At 35.5% G+C, this 16,033-nt stretch overlaps 2 protein-coding genes across 24 annotated transcripts in view; both read left to right on the top strand.

Moving 5' to 3' along the window:
- Positions 1-1,603, top strand: part of LOC100536757 (low-density lipoprotein receptor) — a 35,597-nt gene extending 33,994 nt beyond the window's left edge. For both annotated transcript variants that reach the window (XM_021478380.3, XM_021478379.3), the window contains exon 12: positions 344-1,603. In XM_021478380.3, coding sequence (XP_021334055.3) covers positions 344-370 — 27 coding nt within the window. In that variant the 3' untranslated portion in view covers positions 371-1,603. The remainder of the gene's footprint in view (positions 1-343) is intronic.
- b3gnt3.4 (UDP-GlcNAc:betaGal beta-1,3-N-acetylglucosaminyltransferase 3, tandem duplicate 4) lies at positions 448-14,528 on the top strand. 22 transcript variants are annotated; one of them, XM_073909609.1, is made up of 5 exons: positions 453-602; positions 1,676-1,759; positions 2,009-2,141; positions 9,599-9,688; positions 12,926-14,482. In XM_073909609.1, exon 5 carries the CDS (start codon positions 12,934-12,936, stop codon positions 14,092-14,094), a length of 1,161 nt encoding a protein of 386 aa, XP_073765710.1. In that variant the 5' UTR covers positions 453-602; positions 1,676-1,759; positions 2,009-2,141; positions 9,599-9,688; positions 12,926-12,933; the 3' UTR covers positions 14,095-14,482. The 22 variants fall into 22 exon arrangements, with proteins under 22 accessions (XP_073765711.1, XP_073765710.1, XP_073765713.1 ...); XM_073909612.1 differs by having other exon boundaries at positions 9,573-9,672; XM_073909605.1 differs by having other exon boundaries at positions 9,573-9,688.
- The last annotated feature ends 1,505 nt before the right edge of the window (positions 14,529-16,033 follow it).

Genomic DNA, 16,033 nt, shown 5'->3' with positions numbered 1-16,033 from the left:
TGGCAATAGAGAGATAGACAGAGAAGATTTGTAGGAAATTCTTGTTATAGATTCTCACATTAATAGTTTGACAAATCTTTTTAAAAGGCCAGATAAAACAAAAGAATCCTCAATGTTTAGCACCTAAATTTATGTAGCTTTTGTTGGACCTTTTCTGGTGCCATCAAGAGCCATGCGCCTGTTTTTTTGGGGGGGATGAAGACAAAAGCTCATTAAAGACCATTCTTGGGGAGTTTCCTCATCAGAATATCAAATATTGTATTCTTTGTTTTGGCCTGCTCTCTTTGTTTTGTGGGGGGGATTAGATTGATCTAAATGTTGACCTGCTTTGTCTTTCTTGCAGACCCTCTCTTCAAATTCTACACAATGAGAAAGACACCATTTTCCTGTGGGGAAACTGCACCCATCCTGTGGTGGATTTCACAGCCCACATTTCCTGTCACGTGTGGACCAGGACACAAAAAGCACAAGCAGAAACTGAAATTTCCTGCTTGGATGCCCCAAACATGCTCTTAAATATCTACCAAATGCCTATTAATGATCGATTATTGCACAGAACAACAGTCGAACTGAATTTGCACTCAGTGTAACCTGTTTGTCTGGTAAATATATATGCTATTGTTTGACTATTATTGATATTATTTACTTTCTGAATAATTGGCGTATGACTGTATGTCGTGTCCTTCTATCTATCTCTGCACATTGTAAAAAATATCTGATTTACGTTTGTGAATTGCATTATGGGATCTTGATCTCTGCTCTGTCCACTTTTTATGTTGAAAATTCAACTCTACAGTTTAACAGAGTGACTTTTTGGTGACATTTTAGTGGTTTGAAATAGTATAATGTATACGAAATAATATACAAGTCTGTAAAATAACAAAATTTAGTGCAGTTTAAAACAATGTTTTTGTACTGTAATATACAACACACCAACCCTTACAATATATTACTTTAAACTATTAAAAATGTTAATAAAGGTCACTTTTTAGGTTAAGACAGATCAAGATCACATAATGCAATTCAAACGCATAAATAAATGGGGGAAAACACAAAATTCGAATGACAAAATATGGAAAACTCCTCATTTACGGGCATTTTAGTGTTAATTTTCTGCCGTTATGCATTACACTGGACATACAGCAGTAAAAAAATCAGAGACAGTATTCTGTCAATAATTAACAGACCACATCGTTACTCAATAAGTTTATGAGTTCTGAACTTGTTTCAAGGTGTTGTCCTGTTTAGTGTATGCTGCTGTAATCAGTGACAAAGTGACTACTGTCCATCACTGTTGAATTTATAGACGCACAAGTTGACCAATCTGTCTTTGAATGTGTGTAATGTGTCCATTGAGACCATTTATTTTATTTAGAAATTCACTGATGCTGGAAATGACCACAGAGGTGGTTGTGTTATATTTATTATGTGAGGACAAAAAGAATGGCTATTTATTTTCCCGGAAATCGGTTAGCTTTAAAACAGGGTTTTTATCTTCTTTGGTACAGGTTTGGTTTAAAAGATTGTTTTTTGAATCATTTTTATGACCTGTGGCATGGTGATATGTTGGACTCGAAGAAATAAAATATGGGTTTTATAATAATTCTTTTTTTTTATTATCATATAATTAGTTTTTCTTGTGTACATTTATGTTTTTTTCCCCCTTTTTTTTAAGAGCTTCAGCAACCTTGACTCTATTGGAGAAAAAAAGGCAACCTGACATCTTTAGAGTTAAAGGATTTAGCGATCCATAAATAGAGTAAGAATGAATAAATGATGATAAAGTTCAAATTCCAACAGTAATTGATGCTGGGTCACTGGAAAAATAGGATGTGAGTCACAAGGTAATTTGAAATGAAAGTCAGTAAAAGCTACGTTATATGTGCCATCTGCCATAAAGAACCGTGAATGTGTGAGCAAATGACATATCAGTAGTTTTGACACATTTAAAACTGTTCTCTCTAATACTGTGTATTAGGAGAAGAGCCCCAGACTTCCCTGTCCCCAGACACTTCCTCCAGCCCCTCCGGGGGGATCCCGAGGCTTTCCCGGGCCAGCCGAGAGACATAGTTTCTCCAGCTTGTCCTGGGTCTTCCCTGAGGCCTCCTCCCGGTGGGACATGCCTGGAACACCTCCCATAGGTAGGTGCCCAGGAGGCATCTGAAAAAGATGCCTGAGCCATCTCAACTGACTTCTCTCAATGTGGAGGAGCAGCATCTCTCCTCTGAGTTCCTCCCGGGTGACAAAGCTCCTCACCCTATCTATAAAAATGCGTCCTGCCACCCTGTGAAGTAAACTCATTTCGGCCGTTTGTAACCGAGATCTTGTCATTTCATTCAAAACCCAAAAGCTCAGAGGGAGTAGGAACGTAGATTGACTGGTAAATCAAGAGCTTTGCCTTTCAGCTCAGCTCCTTCTTCACCAAGACGGAGCGGTATATCAACCGCATTACTGCTGCCGCTGCAACGATCCGCCTGTCAATCTCACGTTCCATCCTCCCATCACTCGAAAACAAAACCCCAAAATACTTTAACTCCTCCACCTAAGTTGAAACCTTTAATACATTTTGAGAAAAAAAAATACAGAAGTCAAGAGAGACTACATGCCTTAAGTGTTTCAGTTAGAAGTTTATCAAGCTACAGGGATGCATTTGTGCGCGCATGCACAAAATAAAAATGAAGACTTTATTCAACAGTTTATTCTCTCCTCAGTATCAGTTTTGTGTATGAGTAAAACTGTGCTTTGATTAAAATGTCAGATGACAAAATGGTATCACATTTGACACAATGCTTAAAATGAAAGTGCTCTTGTGAGCGGATGTTTGGTGGTAACTTTTGAAGACTTCACCATATTAACCAACATATAGTTGCACTTTTTGTGTCATACCACACTGTTAACAATCGTGTCAGTTGTGCCTTTTCTGCCCTGAAACCTTTGATTAAATATATAGTCACTCCATAATGTAAAGCAAACCCATTGGATTTGTAGGCAAGTGACACAACAACAGTGTAGCTGTATATTAAGGGTTTCTCCATTGACCTTCAGTTTAAACAACTTCCATTACCTGGTAGTTTCAGCTGTTTTTCTTTTCACTACATGTCCTGTTTCAAGTCCTTATTCATTTAATCTAAAGCCATCCTCCCTTTTAGACATTAGATGAAACATTTCAAAAAGTCAACAGAATTGTCCTAGAACCAACATAAGATGCTGACACAGTGAGGTTATACACTCTGTAAAATCACTTTATTGCGGATTATGTTGTACTGTCCCTTGGCAAATATGTGTATGTTTTATTATACTGTGCTTAAAGTGTTCTATATTACACTTGATGCACAGCAGTTATGTTTTATTGGAAAAATCCTCATAGAATATAAAACCTCCATAGAACAAAATCACATAGAATTAGTATTAGATTTAGTAGAGATATAAACTGCATTGCAAAGGGGTTTAAAAGAAATAATTTTGTGAGCCTCGTTAAATGTTACGCAAATTAGAGATACGTTATGGTGACGAATATGCTCGTCAGGTTTTGAAACTTAAGTCATAAGTTTTCGGTTTCCTTTGAGATCTGCACCACAGCGAGTCATTAGAGGAAGGAGTTGGAGCTGTTATCAGCAGGGCGCATATGGTCGCTGTAGCTCATTTCCACATTAACAGAATCAATATTTGTGTCGACGTTACCCCATGAAGCGAGTTAACAGTCAGGTAAGGTAAATGCTTTCTTTCTGCTTCGTTTTGGCGTTTACGTTAAATTACACAGCAGATTACTTTGATTTATTTTGAGCCAAAGGTAAGATGAAAATAGCAAAAAATGGGTTTAAATTATGTTTCGTTTACGACTGCTCTTTAAAAATAAGATTTGTCAATGTGGCAACACAATGAAAGTTTTGCGATATAAAATGTTTTACATGATTCTTGCGTGTATTGGTTGTCGAACATAACGGGTTAGAGAGTTTAGAGCTAATTCGGTCATTATATAATGATAAAGTAAACATCTAATTATTTGATGTAAAGCTTGAGAGACCATCAGCAGATATCTCTTCTGATACAATCTTAAATCAAATGTAAGTTTAAACAAAATTTGACGTCAAACTGCACTTTTTTTGCTTAACTTCTCCTTTTGCTGTCAGTCGATCTGAAACAAAGCAGTTAAATTATTATTTAATCAGTATGTATACGATGTGAGAAAATAATTACTATACAAAATGCATTTTCGGGGCAAATGGTTAATTAATTTATCTACTAAGCAAATTCAAATCGGTTTTACGCAGCTAAATAAACCTGTTCATAGCTATTTTGCACAGTTCTCTTGACGTTATCCTAATGTTTATCATAGACATATTCATGTTCGATCAAAATGATTAATTCTTTAACAACAAATTTTATTCAGCTGAACACTCAAAGTTTACTATGACAAAGCATGAACAATAAATGTAACAACTGTCGGTAAAACTTTAGAATATCTTGGAAGTAATATACATTAAATAATGCTTAACTAAGCACAGACGTGTGACTTATGCAGAACTAAACCATAATATCCTTCTGAATCATAGATTAAGTAATCAATAGATTGTAATTAGTTAATTGTGTGTGCTAATGTATAAATTGTCTATTAACGTAGACCTATAGTATTAACTAAGAGTGTACATTCACATTTGGCTCTTTAGAACATTGCATGTCATATGTAGACAGGCCTGTAGCCAGGAGGGTTTGAAAGACCTAACCCCCCACAAAGTCCAGAATTTGGCCCCTTTATGAGCTCCTTTGTCTTATTTTTTGACAGTTCACAATCTGTAGATGGACAAATCACAGGCAGATTCAATAATAAAGTTAGTTCGTACAAAAAAAAAAAGTATATTTATTTTGATAACCTATTGTCAATTTTTTTTAGCCCCACCCCACCTCCCCCACAAAAAAAGAAATAAAAAAGGAATAGATATAAATATATTTCACACCAATCTAAAACAGTTTATCCCTGCTGTTTTAAATTTGTTTGAAATTAAGTGAATTCTCAGGGTATAAATCAATAATTCTAAATATGTATTGTTATTCCTCCATAAAGCAGAAATACTTCCCTCAGTTTAGGCACCCTTTATTGTTTCACAGGATGGTTTTACTCATCTTGGGATCAAAATTACACCAACTCTAAATAAAATTGTTATTACAGGTCTATATCAGAAACTGTAAGAGGTCTGTTGAATATGTAGATGGACAAAACTCTCTTTGAGTGGTCTTGTTAATATTAACCCAAATTGTTATAGAGCAATTCCATTGTTATGGATGTCACATTTGGAGTAAAAATCCAAAACATAAATTCACAAAGAAAGTAAACGTTAACATTATATTGAAACATATGTTTATATTTTACAAAACAACTAACCACAAAGTTATGGGATCAGAAAAATATCAAACTGTAAACCTTTTTTAGATTTGAAATGAGGAAAATAAACGTGTTATAGTTAACTAAACACTATAGTTCACTAAAAAGTTAGTGAATTCACAACATAATTTGTTGTAATTCTGTCAATTAAACTGCACAATCCAAAAGAAACAATGCTTTGGATATTTTGGATGTGACATTATAGATGTGATAGAGTAAATCAAATACAATTGTGTGAAAACATTGCAGAGATAGTTTTTGAGTATTTTGAAAGTACTGTAAAATACAAGCTTACACAAAAAATGAAGAAACAGTTCACTATTTTGCTGAAAACTTTTGACATTTGCAATTGCTCTATATATTCTTTTCATATCCCTCTAATGAAAAGAAAAATATTTACCAACTTCATCTGGAAAAAAACAAACACCCACTTATCAGGCTGTCCTTGCTATATTTGCCTTATAGGAGAGCGGAGTTAAACCTACCAAACTTAAAATGGTATCACTGGGCCGCCAGGGGCAATGTTCTATTTTGAGTAAGTGTAACACCCACCTGTATTTCTGTAGAGGCCAACTAAATTTGAAAGGCATTGAATTTATATTTGTATACAGCCGATACTAAAGAAAGTGAATACATTAGACTACAAATTCATTTATCAGAAATACTATAGCAGTTTGGTTTGAGGCTCTAAGGTGGATTAAAACAACTCTCGCATTTCTCACCAGTTTTTGATAATGAAAATTTTTATCCTGGTAGAGCCATTATAGGTTTGGTCAACTGAAGTTATTAGCAAGCTGTCTGATCCCTATGATCAATACTTGGCTTAACCTCCTCTTATTATTGTGGAGAATATTAGAATCAAGTTCAAGTTCTGTTTATTTATATAGCACGTTTCCAACTGCCACAAGTGCTTTACAGAGAGAAAATAAACACACGATATGAGCATAAAACAGTAAAAACAGCAATAAACACATATTAGGAAGGAACATACAAAGATTATCAATAAAAGAACAAAAAATAAAAATAATAATAATAATAAAATATTTGTTTCCTAATTAAAAGATGCTACCACAGTTGACCAACACTAAACACGATAGAGAACATGACCGTGAACAGAAAGAGCTTTATCGCCAGGTATGTTCACACATATAAGCAATTTGTTTTTGGACAGAGCTTTTACAGTGAAACAGAATGACAGAGACAAAACAAACAAACAAACAAAAAAAAACTGATAATAAATATATTTTAAAAATAGAAGTGAATAGTGACTGCAAATATACAAATTGACAAGTGTATGTACAGGTATATTACTATATACAATGTAATATATGCAGCTGTTATGCGCAAATTGGCATGTAAAGTATGCTGTTAAATAAATAAGTGTATATGTGTGTAAAAAGTAGTAATTATTTTCACAATTACTATCATAAAGTGTTCATGAGATGGATTGGCTGAGGGAAGAAACTGTTTCTGTGTCGGGCTGTTCTGGTGCACAGTGCTCTGCAGAATTGATCAGAAGGTAAAAGTTCAAAAAGGCAGTGTTGTGGGTGTGAGGGGTCCGGAGTGATTTTGGCAGCCCTTCAGCTCGCTCTGGATAAGTACAATTGTTGGAGAGTAGGAAGGGTTGTACCAGTGATTCGCTCAGCAGTCCGAACTATCCTCTGTAGTCTTCGGAGGTCAGACGTGGTAGCTGATCTAAACCAAACAGTTATTGTTGTGCAGCTGACTGATTCAATGATAGAAGTGTAGAACGGTTTCAGCAGCTCCCTTATAAGGTTGGCAGCTGACTAAGGAAGTACAGCCTCTATTGAGCTTTTTTGACAATGCAGTCAATGTGAGTGGCCCACTTCAGGTCTTGAGAGCTGGTGGTGCCAAGGAACCTGAATGACTCCACTCCTGCCACAATGCTCTCCATGATGCTTAGTAGGGTGAGAGCAAGGGGGTTTCTCCAGAAGTCCACTATCATCTCCATTGTTTTGAGCGTGTTGAGCTCCAGGTTGTTGTGACTAAACCAGACAGCCAGCTCCTTAACCTCCTGTCTAGAAGTAGACTTGTAACACTTAACTGTTTAAAAGGTTGAGGCCAGGTATCTGTTTTTTATAAACCAGTGATCACCAAACTTGTTCCTGAAGGGCCGGTGTCCTGCAGAATTTAGCTCCAACCCTAATCAAACACCTGATAAAGCTAATCAAGGTCTTACTAGGTATACTTGAAACACCCAGACAGGTGTGTTGAGGCAAGTTTGAGCTAAACCTTGCAGGGACACCGGCCTTCCAGGATCAAGATTGGTGACGCCTGTTATAAACAGTTGGTGAACAAATCAAAAAAGTCATTAATTGACACTTTATGTTTGTTGGTCTGACATCTATAATGATATAACAGAGTGGCAAAAAGCTTTTTTTAAAAGGCCAAACTCAGACAACAAGCACCCATTTCAGATTCCTTTTATATAAATGGCTGAGTATGCACTGAGTCTTTTAGCATCACAAATCAACAGGTTTCTCTTTAGTGGCCATATTTTCATATACAGGGTATATACAGAACTTCTTAAGTTGAATTTAATACTTTTTACTACCTTTTTTAATACCTTCAAAAAAAATTTTATACCAGCACGACTTGCACAAGCCACAATTGTAGTGGCGTAAATGAAATATCTTTTCAAATGAAATAACATATCACAGATAATTTACATTTAAGTAAAGCAGAGGGATTAATCAAGGTGCCACAATGGGCCTTTGTCCATAGTTTTTAATTTAATGTTATCTATGTCATCAATGTCAATAGTCGCTTATCTAAGAACAGTTTGGTATGGTTGTTTCCCCACTGAGCATGGAACGGGGTGGCACGATTACAAACGTTTCTCAGCCCGGAACTCTCAGCATGGTTAGACAATCATGTTGAAATGTGTCCATAATTTCTGTGTGTCAGGGCTCGAAATTAACTTTATTCACCGGTGCTCCTAACTTCAAATATTTAGAAGCACCATAAAAAAAAAAATGTAGGAGCACCCACTAAAAATGAACGAGCACCACAGCATATTGTAAATTAAGGGATTTATTGTATTTGAAAACAACATTTATTAGCTCTAACAAAAATCAGAAACAACCAATGCTGTGATGACATTTATATTTGTGCAATAATTCCAAAACGAATGTCTAATAATTATAAAATATTAATAATGATGATGACAGTGATGCTACTAATAAATTACATTTCCCATTATCATGCTGCCTTGAATGTGCTTGAATGCGAGTTATCTGCTATAAAAAGTCTTACTGTTACTTTATGAAAAACAACAAAAATGAAGCATTGCAGTAAGAAATATTTATATTGCACAATTGTTTTTTTTATGCATGTCAGTTTAATAAGTAATATTTCTGCAACAAAACAAACGAAAGATTATAACAAATCATTCAATTCAAGGCTGAAAGCTGCAGTCATTAGTAATTAAATAGAAAAATAATATACATCTTAAGAAAGAATGGACACAAGAAAGTCTAATTTCTGCCACCCTTTAAAAGTTCTGGTGTCGGTTTGTGTCATTTTTAATGCTCAGCCTTGTTTTGTGCCGATCTACATTTTTCTGGGTTTGTGGATAAAAAGCAGGCGAATCAGCTGACCGGGGCAGAGCAGGATTCTCGCGATGACCACCCGCGCAATACCGTTCTTTGTCATGAGCCACAGTTTCTGTGTAAACTTAGTAAAGGCGAGCTTGTTTGGGGATAATGTGAAGTGTTAGATTTTACATTGAACAGACATTTTCACTGAACACGCAGTGAATTACGCATCGAGATTTGGGCACCTTCTCCGAAGACACTCGATTGATCTCGGCGGGCGGATCAACATTCACCACGTAATTTCCTGCAGTCACAAAAGCTCCCTGTAAATCCACGCAAAATTTAGAATAAAGGCCAGCACTTAAACAAATCGAAAATTGATCTAAAAATACTGGGCCCGAAAAATTAATACCTCGTCAGATGATATTTATTACTTTTTAATACTTTTTATTGCCCTTAATTTTGGCAAATTTCATTTACTACCTTTTACAACCCCACGGACACCCTGATATAATAATAAAGAAATAATATAAACCAATGAAAGTTTTGAACCATATTTTATCAACTTAACTTCAGAGATCCATAACTTAACTATAAATTAATACAACCATGCATTTGATTTGCTTTTGTTTCAGGTCTGAAAGCCATTGTTTTAATTCAGCTAGCCAAGGATTACTGCCAAGACACCCGCCCTCCCATTGACCCTGATTGGCCCTGGCCTGAACCAAAACTGGGGTATATATTTTAAAAGGTACCTGTACATAATAGTACCTAAAGCAAACAAAAGTGTACTGTTCCTATTGAAAAGTACCACTCAAGTAACAGATTTTACATTTGTATTTCTAAGAGTGTGCTTTAGTTTTCTCATAAATGGGATAATAATAATAATAATAATAATAATAATAATAATAATAATAACAATAATAATATATTTAGTGGATCAAACTTTACAATAAGGTTCATTAGGTAATGTTAATTAATGCATTTACTAACATGAACAAACAATGAATAATACATCTACTACTGTATTTGTTCATGTTAGTTAAGATTAGTTAATGAAAATACAGTAGTTCATTGTTAGTTCATGTTAACTCATGGTGCATTAACTAATGTTAACAAGCATGAACTCGGATGTTATTAATGGATTAGTAAATGTTCATATATGATTAATAAATGCTGTAGATGTGTTGTTCATGATTAGTTTGTGTTAGTAAATGCATTAACTAATGAACCTTATTGTAACGTGTTAACATTAGTGTATAAAACATGAAAAACACTGTACACACATTCAAAAGATACTTAAAGGCAGGTGCTCGATCAAGGCAGACTCAATTGAAAAAATAAGAAAATCAGCATGCTGCCACTTTAGCTCTCAGAAACAAGTTTGATATTACAATTAGTCATATTAAATTAGTTTTTGAGAGCTAAAGTGGCAGTGTGCCTATTTACTTACTTCTTTAACTGGATGAAAACAAACAATAGCACTACTAAAATTAGCAATGAGCAGAGATAAGCTTAAACAGGAATGCTTTATTTCAATTTGCATGTCTGAAAACACTGCTTATCTTCAGAAATGTAAAATGCACTATAAACTCAGTGTTGAGTTTCAATATTCCTTAAGCCATTTTTAAGCAATGAATATAAGAAAATGAATATATACAGTTGAGGTCAAAATGAATAGCCCTCCTCTCTCAAATGTTTATTTATTTTTTTCAAATGACAATTTTTTTTAATTGAAGAGATGCTTAACCAAGCAAGGACAATTTCATTTCTGGAGAAAATCTTATTTATTTTAGTCTGGCTGTAATAACAGCAGTTATTTAAATCTTTAAAACAATTTTAAGGTCAATATTATTAGCCTCCTTAATAAACATATTTTTTTGATTGTTTACAAAACAAACTCCTGGGTTCCAATGACATTTCTAAATATCCTAACTTGCCTAATTAACACAATAACCTTGTTAAATCTTTAAAATGGATAATAAGCTGAATACTAGAACCTTGCAATATAAGCGGAAATATATTTTGCGCTCTCACCATAGTAAAGACAAAAGAAATTAGTTATTAAAAATGAGTTATTACAAATATTGTGTTTTAAACATGATGTAAAAAACGTCTCTCCATTAACATTCACAAGACTGCTAATACTTTTGACTTCATCTGTATATAACAAAATTGTAAATGCAAAATAGATATTTCAAACAAGAAGAAATGACAACAAAAATACTCTTAAAAGTATTTAATAATAAACAGCGTAAAAAGTACACCTGACAAAATTCTTGTTGTCAATCCCAGTTGTAAGAGCAACAAATAATAACTTGACTTCTAGTTGATCATTTGGAAAAGTGGCAGAAGGTAGATTTTTCTGATAAATCATCTGTTGAACTGCATCTTATTTTAAACCCAAAGGGACCCAGAATTCTCACAGAAATCAGTAAAGTTTGGAGAAGGAAAAATCATGCTTTGGGGTTGCATTCAGTAGGGGGGCGTGCGAGAGATCTGCAGAGTTGATGGCAACATCAACAGCCTGAGATATTAACACATTTGTGCTGCCCATTACATTACAAATCACAGGAGAGGGCAAATTCTTCAGCAGGATAGCGCTCCTTCTCATACTTCAGCCTCCACATCAAAGTCCTTGCATAAGCAAAGAAGGTCAAGGTGCTCCAGGATAGACAGCCCAATTACCAGACATGAAGATTATTGAGCATGTCTGGGGTTAGATGAGAGAAGGCATTGAAGATGAATCCAAAATAATCTTGATGAACTCTCCAGCCAAAGTTATTTGAGTAATTGCAGAGATCCATAGATGCAGTCCTCCAAGCTCATGTGAGTCATACACAATATTCTTTTTCCACTGCACCACGACTTTATATTCTATACTGTACATTATCTCTGTTAAGTGAGAAGGCTTTTATCTAAGCAAAGTCAAACCTTACTGTCCTAATTAAGTAATTAATAATCAAGGCATGATCATATTTTATTGTGCTAAAATAAGCGTAATCTAGAGAATATTGCCTCTTATATAAGCCATTTCTGATACCAAATGATCAACTAGAAAGCAAGTTATTATTTGTTTTTCCTAAACCTTGGATAGGCGACAAGACTTTTGTCAGGTAGTGTAGGAATATTCAATCAATTCCATGCGTGTTCAAGAAAAAAAGGTCAGAAGAGGTTTTTCAATGTCAAAAATCTTAACAATTTATTGGATACAAAAGAATAATTTGATTCACAGCAATTTTTTTTATCCTCAATGCAATGCAGAAGTTACATTAAGGAGGAGGTGCGCAACAGTTTTCATTTCCTGACTTCAACTTATATAGGCAGCTGATATTTACAGGTGGAGATTAGGGAAATTCGTGATTTGTCAATCATTGTCCAGTCCTGCATTGGCCGCACTCCAGACATATGTCCGCTTTTTCTATATGGATGTTCTGCACAACAATAAAAGCATAAAACTTTCTGTTTTCAGTTTTTACACTTTTCTTCAGACAGGAAGTTTCTGCAGAGCCTAATTAAATTTTGGATCAGCATTTATCTACTTCTGCAAAAATGCTAATTTGTATGCACAGCATCCCACACACAACAGTAGAACTTCAGTTAATATATGACCCCTAAATGACCAACACCAACATTTGTCCGATGAAAATAAAAAGATACAAAAATAATAAAAATATATTCCTTTTCCTAACAGTAGTGTATAAAAACACTATTATTTTGTGCTCCACATGAACACATTCCATTTTAACAAATAAAAACCATGCACTCAGTCCTTGCAAATTAAATTACATAGTGGGCATGGGACTTTAAAAATGTCAAACAGTAAAATGACCAATAAAATTTCATTCATACATTACAGAGTTGAGTAGTGTATATTTTGTTTGTGTGTGTAAGTATACTGCATCATTTAGGGCAGAATGCACAAATGTCTGTGTTGAGTGTTTTTGTGACTAACAACATCATCAAGTGTGTCTCTGTTCATCAACAGGTGCAAAGATGAAAAAGAAAACAGTGGACATTCTAGCATTATTTCTGACAGGTGTTGTGTGCCTGCTCATTATTATAAACAAAAATGACTCTAAAGAAGAAGTGAAAGAAAAGAGCAAAGAAAAGCATGAAAAACTTCATGACCTAACAGATTTCCCCAGAACTGAAACTCCTCAGCCATTATCTACACGTTGTGAGCTGAATATCTCAGCTTATAATATTACTGAATTCTCTACTCTGCCAGATCATATCAAAGACTTTCTGCTTTACCGACACTGTAAGAGTTTTCCCATGATTCTCGATGTGCCTGATAAGTGTGGTGGAGCTCAAAACTCTGCAGATGTCTTCCTCCTGCTGGTCATCAAGAGTTCTCCAGAGAATTACGATCGCAGAGAAGTTCTGCGGAAAACATGGGCTGAGGAGAGACTGCACAAAGGTGTGTGGATCCGTCGAGTCTTTATAATTGGTACAACTCAAAGTGGCTTTGAGAAACGCAGGCTGAATAGGCTACTGAAGCTGGAGAACAATGAGAACAAGGACATTTTACAATGGGACTTCAATGATTCATTCTTCAACCTCACACTGAAGCAGATCCTTTTCTTAGAGTGGATGGACAGAAGGTGCCCGAACGCCAGATTCCTTTTAAATGGAGACGATGACATTTTTGCCAATACGTTTAACATGATCGAGTATCTACAGGGTCAAGAAGACAATGATGGAAGGAGACATCTCTTTGCTGGACACCTAATCCAGAATGTAGGGCCTATAAGAAATCCTTCAAGTAAATACTATGTCCCAGTTCAGATACAGGAGTCCGAGAGTTATCCTCCGTATTGTGGTGGAGGAGGCTTTCTACTGTCCGGCTTCACAGCCAGAACGATCTACAACATGTCACACTCTGTAATTCTGCTGCCCATTGATGACGTTTATATGGGAATGTGTCTGGAAAAGGCTGGCCTCAAACCTACATCCCATTTTGGCGTACGAACTGCTGGTCTGAGTGTTCCAGCTGAAAATGTCGACAAATTTGACCCTTGTTATTACAGAGAAATCATTTTAGTCCACAGGTTTCTGCCACACATGATCTTTGTGATGTGGAATGAAATACAAAACCCAGATTTGAAATGCGGAAAGACCAATGTCAATAGAACAAAAGAACAGGGTGTGTGAAGACATTTTGCAAAGGGAAATATAATAGCTTGCTGGATTCATTATGATCAGGATTTTTTAATGAATGTTGACTTTTGCACTTTAACTGGGTGGTTGATTCATTCACAGCAATATTTATTGTATTCTTCATTGTTTTGAAGAATCAAAGAGAGCATTCAGTATAAAATCTCTCAGAAATAAGGTACAAAGCTATCAAAGTTAACGTACAAAAGCTGTGACCTTTAACATTGTTTCAGGGCTTTTTCTAACTTTGTCTGGGGGTTGAGGGGGTCTTTGAGTGTTTATATTTACTGTGTATTGTATTTAGACAATACTGTTACTCTGAACATTTCTAAAAATGTTGTTACATTTGCAACTGCAAACTGCAAAATAAATGACTGGAAATGTACTGTCTGCTCCATACAGAAACTGAATTAAAGTCTTTAATTATTCAAGTCCTTCTGAATTGAAAGGGTTCATCAAGTTTATTCTAATTAAATCGTGAATCACAAATTAAATGAATTAAATAATGTGTGTATTTTTAAATTATAAAGTATGTTGACAGTCTTTATCTTACTTATAATATGAAATGCAGATTAAGGGACATACAGAAAGCTCCTGCACCCATAACAAGCTGTGCCATATGTAGAATCATCAGTGAACTAATGTTTTATAACTTAAAGATTTTTATCATGTCAATTTGTTATATGAAGACTATACAACACATTTGAATCTCAAAGGTTGGATGTGGGGATATTCGTGCTGTGGTACAGATTTCCAATGTCAAATGTTTGTAAACTGTAAAAGTGATTTTTTCCTAATTTAATATTCATGTTTATTTGTTTGTGTTAAGCTTTGTTGATGCCTGTTTTTAATATTCTGGTAAATATGGTGTTCTGAAGGATTATCTTTGCACAAATTAACTTATTGGTTATTGCACCTACCTTACATTTATAAGCCAAGCAAATGTCTCTTTTATAGCAGGTTTTTTCACAACTTTATTCTTTCTTTTTGTGGGATTTATTTATAGACATATACACTCACTGGTCACTTTATTAGGTACACCTTACTAGTATCAGGTTGGACCCCTTTTGCTTTCAGAAACACTTTAATCCTTCGTGGCATAGATTCAACAAGGTACAGAAAATATTCCTCAGAGACTGTGGTCCATATTGACATGATAGCATCACGTAGTTGCTGCAGAGTTGTCGGCTGCACATCCATAATGTAAATCTCCAGTTTCACCACATTCCAAAGGTGTTCTATTGGATTGAGTTCTAGTGACTGTGGAGCCCATTTGAGTACAGTGAACTCATTGTCATGTTCAAGAAACCAGTCTGAGATGAGTCGCGCTTAATGGCATGGTGCGTTATCTTGCTGGAAGTAGCCATCAGAAGATGGGTACACTGTCTTCATCAAAGGATTAAACATGGTCAGTAACAATACTCAGGTAGGCTGTGGCGTTAACACGATGTTCAGTTGGTACTAATGGGCCCAAAGTGTGCCAAGAAAATATCCCCCACACCATTACACCACCACCACCAGCCTGAACCGTTGATACAAGGCAGTATGGATTCATGCTTTCATGTTGTTGATGCTGAATTCTGACTCGAACATCCGAATGTTGCAGCAGAAATCGAGACTGCTCAGACTAGGCAACGTTTTTCCAATCTTCTATTGTCCAAATTTTGGTGTAGAGTGGCACCCGGTGTGGTCTTCTGCTCGTCAAGGTTGGACGTATTGTGCGTTCAGAGTAGCTCTTCTGCATACCTCGGTTGTAACGAGTGGTTATTTGAGTTACTGTTGCATTTCTATCAGCTGGAACTAGTCTGGCCATTCTTCTCTGACCTCTGGCATCAACAAGGCATTTGCGCACACAGAACTGCCGCTCACTGGATAATTTCTCTTTTTCAGTCCATTCTTTATAACCCCTAGAGATGGTTGTGCATGAAAATCCCAG

Source organism: Danio rerio, chromosome 8 (assembly GCF_049306965.1).
Source record: "Danio rerio strain Tuebingen ecotype United States chromosome 8, GRCz12tu, whole genome shotgun sequence".
In the NCBI taxonomy this organism is placed as follows: Eukaryota; Metazoa; Chordata; class Actinopteri; order Cypriniformes; family Danionidae; genus Danio; species Danio rerio.
The sequence above is the reverse complement of the archived record's forward strand: the minus strand, read 5'-3'. Positions and strand labels throughout refer to the sequence as shown.

Bases quoted from the DNA above. Each gene is read 5' to 3' on its own strand.
- b3gnt3.4 (NM_001110110.2), top strand. From the start codon at position 12,934: ATGAAAAAGAAAACAGTGGACATTCTAGCATTATTTCTGACAGGTGTT.